The sequence below is a fragment of the Numenius arquata genome, unplaced genomic scaffold (genome assembly GCF_964106895.1).
Source record: "Numenius arquata unplaced genomic scaffold, bNumArq3.hap1.1 HAP1_SCAFFOLD_1478, whole genome shotgun sequence".
NCBI lineage: Eukaryota > Metazoa > Chordata > Aves > Charadriiformes > Scolopacidae > Numenius > Numenius arquata.
Genome location: NW_027414624.1, coordinates 1 through 11453, shown reverse-complemented (window position 1 = coordinate 11453; position 11453 = coordinate 1). Strand labels below are relative to the sequence as shown.

Below are 11453 nucleotides of genomic sequence, written 5' to 3'. Positions count from 1 at the left end.
CTCTGGGTCACAGCTTGGGGGAGGTAGGGGTCACAGCTGGGGTGACATGGCTGCGGACAGGGGACACGGGTGGGGACATGGCTATGGGTCACAGCTGTGGGGGGACAGGGGTCACAGGTGGGGGGACACTGCTGTGTGAGGAGGGGACATGGGTGGGGACGTATCTGGGGGGGACATGGCTATGGATGGGGTCAGAGCTGGGGGGACACAGAGCTGGGGGGGGGGCGGCTGCAGGCGGGGGACGTGCTGTGGGGGGGCCGCAACGCTGGGGGCACGGCTGTGGGGGACGTTGCGCAGGCGGGGAATAAAAGGTGCCGCTGCCCCTTTAAGAGCAGCCCGGGGAGGTGGGGGGGGCGGTGCCGTTAAGGCCTAAGAGGAGGCGTGGCTTGATTTAGCCACGCCTCCCCATCGAATCGCGCCCTCTCGCCGCGCATGCGCCTCCCACGCCCCGGGCTGGCGAGGATTGGGGGCGGAGGGAAGGGGGGGAAGAGGGGCGGGGCGCGGGGGGTGACGTCATGCGCCTGCGCCGGCGCATGCGCGGCGGGGCCCGGGGCCGGAGCGGGCCGCGCGCGGAGCCTGCGGGCGGTGGGCGCCGCCGCCGCCGCCATGTTCCGGTACCAGGTGAACGGGGAGGGGGGTTCTAGGGGCTACGGGGTGTGAGGGGGAAGGCCGCGGGACGGGGTGGGGAGGGGGGGTGCGCCGGGACGGGAACCGTCCCGGCGCACCCCCCCTCCCCACCCCGTCCCGCGGCCTTCCCCCCCTGGAGTGCTTGGGGAGGCCTAGGCCTGTGGGAGAAGGGGGCTGTGGCGGGGGGGGGGGGAAAGGCCGGTGTGGCTCACTGGAGGGGTGGGGAGGAGCGTGGAGGCTGGTGCTGACCCCCCCCTTCCCTTTTCCCCTTCCCTTCCCTTCCCTTCCCTTCCCTTCCCTTCCCTTCCCTTCCCTTCCCTTCCCCTAATCTCTCTCCCTAGTCCCTGGAGGACTGCCCGCTGGATGAGGATGAGGACGCTTTCCAGGCCCTGGGGGAGGAAGATGAAGATATCGACCAGTTTAACGATGACACGTTTGGAGCCGGGGCTGTCGGTGAGCTGAGAGACCACCCCCCCACCCCCCCTCCCTCCCATCTCTCCCCCATCTCTCCCCCTAGCTCCCCATCCCACCGATGCCCTCCTTACCCCTGCGAGCGTGTCATCCCTGACGGCGTGTCCCTCGCAGACGACGACTGGCAGGAAGCACACGAGCGGCTGGCGGAGCTGGAGGACAAGCCGGTGGCAAGCAGGGAGCAGGATGGGCCCGGTAGCGAGGAGGCGGATCTGCTGGGCGAACCCGAGGATACGTTGGCAGAGCGGCTGACCAGGCTGGTCATCGAGAGCGAGCTGGAGGACCCCGCCATCATGCAGGCTGTGCAAACCAGGGTCCCCGCTCAGGTGGGAGGGGGGTCAGGGTGGGTTCTGGCCTGGAGCGAACCTGGCAGCGCCGTGCTGACTCCCTGTCTCTGTTTCAGCAGCCTGGAGGGCTGAATTCCAGCATCTGGGACAGCTCGGCTGTCCTGCGGCGCATCCGGGGGCCGCTTCTAACTCAGGTACGGTGCCGGGATGCGGGTGGCAGCCATCGTGGTGTCCCTAATGCCCCCTCAAAACCCCTGTGTCTGGGTGCTGAGGGGTGAGATGGGCTGTACTGCCACAGGCTTGTCAGTGCTGGGGAGCACCTCCAGATCAACTGGGTGCAGCGGGACACTCTGCTTGCCTCTGGCTGGGTTTGGGTGGCCGCGGTTTGGCTTGTTTGTAGAATTTCCTAGATGTCACCCTTTGTTCCCCCTCGGAGGCTGGAGAGCCGGGTTGGGGGGTTATCGCTGATCCGTGGTCCCTGGCGAGATCTGAGAGATGTCAGCGCCCCCGTCAGGGTTTGGGAATGTCGGTGCCTCAAGGCAGAGGATTTTTCTTTTTTTGTTGTTGTTGCGGTTTTAATTAAGAGTTAGGCTTTTAAGTGCAAGCGCAGCATGCTGTGCAGCCAGCCCAGGGCTGGGAAACGAGGGTGTGCGTGCAGCCGGCGCGACGGTGACACGGAGCGTTCCCACCCCACGCTCGGGCAGCGCTGTCACCACAAACGGGTGTCTCGGTGGTGATGTGGGCTCCGCAGGACAGGCTCTGGGGGTCCCCGTGAACCCCCACCATCGCGGGGGGCTGCCGAGAGGCGCAGAGGAGGCCTGGCGGGAGGAAGGATGTGGCTGTCACATCCTGGGTACGTCCCTGGGACACACGGTGCCAGTCGTCCCTGTCCCAGTCAGTGATTGTTATCCTGGGGGGAGCTTTCTCCCCGCCTTCCGCTTGCAGGAGATGCCGTCGGTGTCCGTGCTGGACTACGCTCTGCCTCAGAGACCCCCGCAGGCTCGAGAGGAAGAGCGGGACCCCTCTGAGCGGGCGCTGCCCCGGCGTTCGTCCTCCCCTGTCATCGGGAGTCCCCCTGTGCGGGCTGTCCCCATCGGCACCCCTCCCAAGCAGGCTGCCGTGCCCAACTTCAACCAGCAGGTACCTCCCCCTGGTCCCGCTCGCCACCCGTGGCTCAGAGGGCACAGGCTGGTTCCCCCAGGAGCTGACCGGGGCGGGGGAAAAAATCTGCTGCCTCTCTCCTTCTAGATCCTGTGTCCGAAGCCTGTCCACATCCGAGCTACCATGCAGCAGCGCTACCCCGCTCCCTACGGCGAGAGGATGTCCCCCAACCAGCTCTGCAACGTACCGGTACTCAGTCCCCTTTGCACCCCTCTTTGAGGCCCCATTGCTGGGAGTTCTGCCAGTCTCCCCAAAACCCTTCCAACGCCCTGTTCCCCTTTTCCCGTCTACAAATCCAGGCCCTCTTGGTGTTGGTGTCCCTCACTGTCACGCAGCAAGCCAGTGGCTTCTCTCTAGTCCCATAGCTTGGTCCATCAGCCCCACTCCCCGGCGCCTGGCCTGGCTCCCGGCCTGCCCAGGGCACCTTCCTGGGGCTTTTTCTTGCACCGTCGCCCGCTTCCCATCTGCCCACCATCGGCTCTTGCCAGGGCTGTGACCGGGATCCCTTTTCCCTTCTCTTTCCCTCAGAATTCCTCCCTCCTGGGCCACCCGTTCCCCCACAGCGTCTCTCCCGTCCTCACCCACCTTCAGAGAGCGCAGCTGCTCGGAGGAGCCCAGGTAAAGCCCCCTTCGCTCCCTTCTTTTACTTTCCTGGTCCCCCCACCCCGGCCAGGGTCCCACATTTCTCTTCACGTGGCTCGCTCTGGCCGTCCCAGATGCTGGGTTTTTCCCTTTCCCCAAAAAAAATCTCCCCCCCCGCCCCATCTGACTCTGGGCACCCTCTCTGCCCTTCCAGGCCGGCCGAATGTCCCCCAGCCAGTTTGCCCGGGTCTCTGGTCTGGTTGGGAGCCCCCTCCCCTCCGTCAATCCCAAGCTGCTGCAGGGCAGAGTTGGGCAGATGATGTCTCCGGCCAGCGGGTTTCGTGCCTTTTTTGGGGCTCCCCCGGCTCCACCTCCCTCGCAGCCGCAGCACCCGCCGGGCCCCGGATCCCATCTGCAGAGCCTGAGGTAGGTGCCACCCCTCTCCCCGGCTACCTTCCTGCTCTCTGTGGCCACCTCTTGAGACTTCCCGCTGTCCCCAGGCCTCAACCCCAAATGTTCCGACCGGACACGACCCACCTGCACCCCCAGCATCGTCGGCTCCTGCACCAGCGACAGCAGCAGAACCGAAAGTGAGTGCTGGGCCTGCGCCGGTGCCAGGAGAGGGGCTGCCTGGCACGGGGTGTGTGTGGGGGTGGGGGGGTTGAAATGCATCGCCCCTCCGCCGCGGGGGGGTTGTGCTGCCGGGGCTAGCCTGTGCACCGCTCTCTGTCCCTTCCTGTAGCTCCTGTGTGCTCACGGGTGCCCTTCTTGCCTCCTGCCAGCCAGCACCGGAGCCTCAACGGCTCGGTGGGGGATCGAGGGGGCCACCGGAGCAGCCACCAGGAGCAGATCCGCAAAGACCCCTACGCTAACCTCATGCTGCAGCGGGAGAAGGACTGGGTGTCCAAAATCCAGATGATGCAGCTGCAGAGCACTGATCCCTACCTGGATGACTATTACTACCAGGTACCGGGGAGGGGGAAGCCCCCAGCCCGCTCCGCTGCGTGTCCCGTGGCCACCAACGCTCCCACAGGGACCGGTGTCTTCTCGGTGTGGCCGCCGTGACGAGGGGTGTTGGGTGGGAAAGGGGGTGCCAGTGCCAAAAGTGATGGAGCGGAGGAAGGGTTTCTCGATCCGGTTGTGGGGAATGTGCTGGAGGAGGAAGGCAGAGGGATGGGGTGGGACGAGCATCCCCAGCAAGAGAAGAAGCACCTCCCTGTTCTTGAGTGAGATCTCCAGGGGCGAGGAGACGTTGGGGGGCACTGGCAGGATGGATTTGGAGGTTGCTGGGGTGGGATGAGGATCCTCAGCAAGAGAAGCAGCACCTCCCTGTTCTCAGATGAGATCTCCAGGGGCGAGGAGACATTGCGGGGCACTGGCAGGATGGATTTGGGGGGTGCAGCAGAAGGTCCAAAACAATAGGAGAGCAACTCGTCTATGTCAGAAGCTGCCTGTGACGGTGGTAAAATAAAAGACCCAGAATGGGAGACGGGGAAGCTGCTAAATGGGAAATCCAGGGCAGGGAATGGCTGCCTGATGAGGTCTCCAGTCTGACAGGGGGTGGTGGTGAAGCCCGTGAGGTCCAGAGAGCGAGGCCGGAGAAGGTGGATGGGCGAGAGACTGCTCCTTCTCGTTTTCCAGTTCAAGGATAGGGAGCGCCAGCCGGGGCTGGGAGGAGCCAGATTTGGAGCAGACGAAGGAAGGTGACGGCTGGGCTCTTCCCGAGGGTGGGAGATGCTCAAAGCTCAGCTGGGTTTGAGGGTACACGGGGCGACGTCACGCGAGGGAAATAATCTGTGGAGGGTTTCAAGCTGCGGTAGGACGGATGCCTGGCTTGGAAGCTTCAACGGGGCTTGTGGGGTGGCTGGGGCTGTGCAGGAGGCTTGGTCTTCATGGAGGGGGTGCAGAAGAGCCAGTTGCACCCCAGAAAGGTCCTGGAGCGGTCGGTGAGCGCCAGGCAGAGCAGGGAGGACAGTCACCAGCGTGGTAAAATGGGTCAGAGCGGTCCTGTCCCCTTCCGTGGTGGGACAAGGGGGGCTCCTGTCCCCTTCCGTGGTGGGACAAGGGGGGGCTCCTGTCCCCTTCCGTGGTGGGACAAGGGGGGGCTCCTGTCCCCTTCCGTGGTGGGACAAGGGGGGGCTCCTGTCCCCTTCCGTGGTGGGACAAGGGGGGCTCCTGTCCCCTTCCGTGGTGGGACAAGGGGGCTCCTGTCCCCTTCCGTGGTGGGACAGGGTCCCAGTGGAAGCGGGGATGAGCGCTTGCTGTGGGTTTTCTGGCCTCTGGTGGGAGCTGGCAGGAGAACTGGGGCTGGCGGGAGGGCATTGTGCTGACACAGGTTTTGCCGGGAGCTGTGGGTGAGCTGATCCCCAGTAGAGGAGAGGAACTGGTGTGGCCGCAGCCGAGACATGAGTCAACAAAGCTCTGCCAGTTGCGAAAGGGGCCGAACGTTGGCCGGGGCAGATGGGAGAAGCGCGTGAGCAGCCGTGTGGGAGGCCCCAGCCACGCGCTGCCCAACCTGGGCACGGTCCTAACGGAGCAAGGCGGGCTAACTGGAGTGTGCTGGGAAGGACTGGGAGCCGGGGACCTCGTAGGGGGAGTGGCTTCGTCATAATTTGTATTGAGAAAGAGAGGGCTTAGGAGGAACCTCGGCCTCTGTAATCTCGAGGGATAGTAAAAAGGAGGATGCAATGTACTGAGGGAGAAGAGCAGTGGTTTAAAATGCTGTTGCTGACGTTGGCAAGACCAGTAAGTGATGGGTGAGGGATGGAGCACAGACTGGGGAGAGGGACGTGTTGCGTCAGTCCTTGCCCAACTGATTTTTATTTTTTTTTTTTTTGGGGGGGGGGGGTGTGATCTCAACTTCTCCTCTCCCCGCCTCAGAATTACTTCCAGAAGCTGGAGAAGTTGTCAGCGGCGGAGGAAGTTCAAGGGGATGGTCCCAAGAAGGAACGCACTAAACTCATCACACCTCAGGTGGCCAAGCTGGAGCACACCTACAAGCCAGGTAAGCGCTTCTTTCTCCACGTAGCCCAGATCTGGGCCAGAGATGAAAAAAGGTGAGGTCAGGCTTGGATTTACTCCTTCTGCTTCTCTTCTCCATCCCCTTCCTGCAGTGCAGTTTGAGGGCTCGCTCGGGAAACTCACTGTCTCCAGCGTGAACAACCCTCGGAAAATGATCGATGCGGTGGTGACCTCCCGCAGTGAGGATGACGTGAGTTCTGGCCCTTCCTCCCCTCCGAAGCAGGTTCGGGCCACCACGGGAGGTGCCCGTGGCCCTGACTCCCCTGTCCCTCCCCGGCAGGAGACAAAGGAGAAGCAGGTTCGAGACAAGAGGCGCCAAACCCTTGTCACGATCGAGAAGGTGAGTTCGAGGGGGACCGTCACAATCCTTGGAGATCTATGGAGGGGCATGAGGTGGGCTGGGGCAAAGAAGGGCGGGCCAGGGAGACCACAATGAGCTCCTCTGGACATCCAGCTGGGGACAAGCCAGCACTCAGTCCTGCTTCCAGGAAAGGGGCGGGGGGTCCTGGAGCAGAAAGGCTGGAGACAGGTCCCTGTTGTGCCTTCACCTTGTCCACAAAACAGCCTGGATGGGCGTTGCAGGATCCGTTACTGACCCACAGCCATGAGGCCTCACCTCTTTGAAGCCAGGATGGAAGCTTGTGGGTCACAGAGTCCCTGCCCAGTCCGCTCTTGCGCTGGGACCACTAAGGCTTTGACGTGCTCTGGGCCGGGATATTCCGTTCCTGTAGCAGCAAAGGAGACAGGAGGATCCTGGTTGGGCACATCCTGGATCTTTGCGGATCAGGGCTAGTGGATCCCCTCGTAGATAGATCCCCCTTGCCCTGCTGTGATCGCCGTCTCTCCTGCAGACGTACAGCCTCCTCCTAGATGTGGAGGACTACGAGAGACGCTACCTCCTGAGCCTGGAAGGCGAGCGGCCAGCCCTGATGGGTGAGAGGAAGCAGAAGATCTGCGATATGTATGACAATCTGAGGGGGAAGGCGCCCGGGCAGGAGAGGTGAGCAGAGAGGGTGCTGTCTACGACTCGGTGGCTTGGTGGGAGCTGAAAGTCCGCGGGTACTTGCAGCTGCCGTGAAACACTGGCCCAGGTTGCCCAGAGAGGTGGTAGATGACCCATTAGTAGAAATACTCCAGGCCAGGTTGGATAGGGAACCTGATCTAGTGGAAGATGTCCCTGCTCGTGGCAGGGGACATTGGATTAGATGAGCTTGAAAGGTTCCTTCCAACCTCAACCATTCTATGATTCTATTTTATGATTCTATAAACTGGCTTTCCAGGGACCTGTTTCCCAAGGAAGAGTTGGACAGACTCTTCCAGAGGTGTGTTGGCAACTGTGGGCTGAAATAACCGTTTCTGGGGGTTTTTTTTCCTTTTTTTTTGGCCATTTTTCCCATGAGCTCTGCGCCCTGGCACATCTCTGGGGGCCTGTTTTCAAATCTGTCACCTCGTGCTTGACCTGCTGCAGGGACACAGGGGTTCGGTGGCTCCTCCTCTGCTGCCCCGTGGGGAACCGAGCTTTGTCCTGCTTCCTAGCCCGTCGGAGATTCGGGTTAGGGGTGTCATTTCTGGGTTATTTTTCTCTCCTGGGGGATGTTTTTTGAGGCGAGTGTGTTTTCTGCCCGATGCCGGTGCAGGGCTGGCTGCGGGGTACCCAGAGGAACACCCCACGTTCCCTGGGACGCTCCCAGCTGAGGGTTGGCACTTTTCTCCTCTCCTCCCCAGGCCGAGCGACGACCACTTCATGCAGATCATGTGCATCCGCAAAGGGAAGCGCCTCGTGGCCCGGATCCTCCCTTTCTTGTCACCCGAGCAAGCGGCCGACGTGCTCATGGCGACGGCCAGGAACCTGCCCTTCCTCATCAAGAAGGATGCTCAGGACGAGGTGAGATTCCGGGAGGCTGGGATCGGCGCGGGATCTGGAGGTGGATCTTCTTTGAGCGGGGGGAAACGGCAAACGGCATCGTGTGTCTTAAGGATGGTAGTTTTTGACTCTCCTGGGAGGCTGCAGGAGCCGTGAGCTCCTGGCAGAGCCCGTCTCCCGTGCTTTCTGGCTGGCACGACGCAGCCCGGCTTCACCGGGAAGGAAGCGGGGAGCTTTTCTGATTAAATGGTGCCTTTGTTTAACGAGCCCCGGCGTCTCTGACTCATCGGGTGACAACGGGAGACTCGCATCTTCCAGAGACGGGCAGCCGAGGCCAGCATCTTCCCAGGGACGCGCTCTCGTTTGTCCTTTGCAACCTGCCAAATAAATCCCGGCTTGTTTTGAGGAAGAGGACGATTTAGGAAGGGAAAAGACTTGGTTGAATTGAAAGCGGGGATGGGGCATTCTCAGGCGAGTCCCATCCTGAGCTGATTTGTCTGTAGCCACGAGGCAGCATCTTGTTGGGGTCCAGGAAGTCCTGGGGAGGTCCATCTTCCTGGGGAAGCCCATCTTCCTCCTCCTGCGTCTCCCGACTCCTCCGCTCCTCTCTCCGCAGGTGCTGCCCTGCCTGTTGAGGCCCTTCTCGCACGTTCTCTACCACCTTCCCTTGGGGACGGTCACCAGCCTTGTGCAGCAGTTAACGAACCTACCTCAGAGCGCCGCCGCGCCAGCGCCCACCAACCTGCACCTCACTGCTGTGCTCCAAAACAAGGTGCTCCTCTCCTTTTTCTGCTCCCCGGGGGCAGGTTGGGACCATCTCATCCCTCCCCCAAAATTGGGAAAAACCGAATTCCTCCTGGAGCTGGATGCAGCCGTGCTGCAGGAAGGGCACGGGAGCTACAGGCTGCCAGCTCCTGGCGCTTTCTCCCCCTTCTCTTGTTGATTAACGAGGGTGTCTGGCAAATTAATCAGCTGTCTGAGCTGGCCTGGAGCTCCGCCGTGGGCTGGCAGCTGGTTCCGTTGTCTCTCCCGCTGGGATGCCCTAAAATCCGGGGTGGGAGGGCAGCTCCTCTGCTGTGGGTTGATGAAGATGTCCCCTCCGAGCCGGGCAAGGAGCTGTTTGTCCCGACCCATGTCCATAAACAGCCTCCTCTTCCTCTTCAGGGGGCTGCGGAGGCAGCTGGACGTCCTCCCGCTTGTGTCACTGTCCCCCAGGATGGGGAGGTGCCCGGGGGGGGGGGGATTCTCAAACACACACAAACATACCCTCCCCCCCAAAAAAAATGCTCGGAGGGGAGGAGCGGTGGGAGGATTTCCTGTCTCGAGGATTTCCTCTCGAGGCGCGACAGCCCTCGGGGATGCCAGCGATGGCTTGTGACAGCACCGGAGTGACATCTCCTCCCCAGGGGTGGAGGGTGGGAGGGGGGGGCTCCCTCAAACCCTTCCTCTCTCCTCCCCGCAGTTCGGCCTGTCCCTGCTGTACTTGGTCTTGAGCCGCGGGGAGGAACTGCAGAGCTCGGATGCCAACACGGAGCTAATGCAGGACAACCAGTGGTGAGTCCCCATCCTCGGCCGTCCCTCGGGGGCGGGAAGGTGGCGACGCCATCGGAGGTCCGACGCTGTGCCTTTGTGGGGTCCCGAAGTGCTCAGAGGCAGAGTCGATGAAGGAGGAGGTTTAATTGCGGTCTCGCGGCGGCAGCACCTTTCCTCCGTGGGGAGGCCGGTGTCTTAGGACGCGGCGCCGCCTCCCGTTTGGTTCCAGCGTCAAAAAACATCGCGAGGTGTCCGTAGCCCAAGGGAGGGGCCACCGAGATGCTCTGGATCCCCTCTGCTGGGAGGACAGGCTGAGAGAGTTGGGGGGGTTCAGCCTGGAGAAGAGAAGGCTCCGGGGAGACCTTAGAGCCCCTTCCAGTCCCTCAAGGGGCTCCAGGAAAGCTGGGGAGGGACTCTGGATCAGGGAGGGGAGCCCTAGGAGGAGGGGGAAGGGTTTGACACTGAAAGAGGGGAGATTGAGATGAGATGTGGGGAAGAACTTCTTTGCTGTGAGGGTGGTGAGAGCCTGGCCCAGGTTGCCCAGAGAAGCTGTGGCTGCCCCATCCCTGGAGGGGTTCAAGGCCAGGTTGGAGGGGGCTTGGAGCAACCTGCTCTGGGTGGGAGGTGTCCCCCCCATCATGGAACTGGATGATCTTTAAGGTCCCTTCCCACCCAACCCATTCTGTGAGTTGGAGGACGTCCGATTCTCCAAGCACCTGACGGTTCTCACTCCTCCCCTCTCCGGCAGGACGGAGCTGATGCTCATGGCGACCCGGGAGCTCCTGCGGATCCCTCAGGCGGCCTTGGCCAAGCCGGTGTCCACCCCCTCCAACCTGCTCTCCCTCTTCTCTCGCTACGTCGACCAGCAGAAGCTGAACCTGCTGGAGACAAAATTGCAGTGAGTGTCACCCCTCCGGAAGAGGGGACCCTCAAAGGGGCAAAGGCTGGGGGGGATGCGTGGGGCGGAGCAGCCTTGGGGTGGGGGGGGAGTCACTTTTTACCCCACTGCGGCTTCTCTGACACCCCCCCCCCCTCAGCATCTCTGAGTCCCCCCCCCCCCGCAGCTTCTCTGTCACCCCTCTGGCATCTCTGACACCCCCCCGCGGCTTCTCTGACCCCCCCCACGGCATCTCTGATGCCCCCCTATGCCTTCTCTGACCCCTTTATGGCTTTTCTGACCCCCCCATGGCATCTCTGACCCCCCCCGGCAGCTTCTCTGACGCCCCCCTGGCAGCTTCTCTGACGCCCCCCTGGCATCTCTGACCCCCCCCCCACGGCATCTCTGATCCCCCCCCATGCCTTCTCTGACCCCTTTATGGCTTCTCTGACCCCCCACCCCCACCCCGGCTTCTCTGACACCCCCCCCATGACTTCTCTGACCACCCCCCCCCCCGCGTTGTTTTTTCCCCGTACCAGCTTAGTGCACGGGATCCGGTAGGAAATTTCCACCGCTCCTCATCGGCGCCGGAGTGTTCCAGAGGGATGGACGGACGGACAGATGGATGGATGGATGGAGGGCTCCCACTCGCTGTCCTTCCCCCCCCCCCCCCCCTCCTCCTCACAATCCTGACCGGGGTGGGGGGATCGGGGGGGTGATTTGGCTGCTCCCCCTGCCCCCCCCAAAGTGCTGCCTCTCCCTTACTGTTCCCCAACACCCCCCCCCCCCCCCCGTTTCCCTCCGCGCCCCCCAAAAATGGCTGCTTCTCCCCCCGCCCCCCCCATACACACACACGCACACGACAGAGGAGGTGCTGGGAAGGAAAGAGGACTGGGGGGGGGGGGGCTTTAAAAGGGGGGGGGGGTGGCTTTAGGGGGCAGCAGTGTGACACCCCCCCCACCCCCCCGACCCTCACCTCCCTCCCCAGCTCCCCATCCAGCACTGAGCTCCCTTCCTCCCCCCCAACCCC

At 62.7% G+C, this 11453-nt stretch overlaps 1 protein-coding gene across 1 annotated transcript; it reads left to right on the top strand.

Annotated features, from left to right (window-relative positions):
• Positions 1-606: 606 nt before the first annotated feature.
• On the top strand, positions 607-10448 carry PATL1 (PAT1 homolog 1, processing body mRNA decay factor). The gene is made up of 18 exons (XM_074167222.1): positions 607-621; positions 969-1080; positions 1213-1424; positions 1502-1579; positions 2331-2525; positions 2634-2735; positions 3075-3171; positions 3344-3554; positions 3629-3718; positions 3911-4094; positions 6009-6132; positions 6242-6339; positions 6430-6489; positions 7001-7149; positions 7875-8034; positions 8630-8785; positions 9476-9567; positions 10295-10448. The coding sequence occupies exons 1-18, from the start codon at positions 607-609 to the stop codon at positions 10446-10448; spliced, it is 2289 nt and encodes a 762-aa protein (XP_074023323.1).
• Positions 10449-11453: the final 1005 nt, after the last annotated feature.

Coding starts and splice junctions, on each gene's coding strand:
- PATL1 (XM_074167222.1), top strand. Junction 4,095..6,008: donor TGGATGACTATTACTACCAG/GTACCGGGGAGG, acceptor TCCCCGCCTCAG/AATTACTTCCAGAAGCTGGA. Junction 8,035..8,629: donor AGAAGGATGCTCAGGACGAG/GTGAGATTCCGG, acceptor CTCTCTCCGCAG/GTGCTGCCCTGCCTGTTGAG.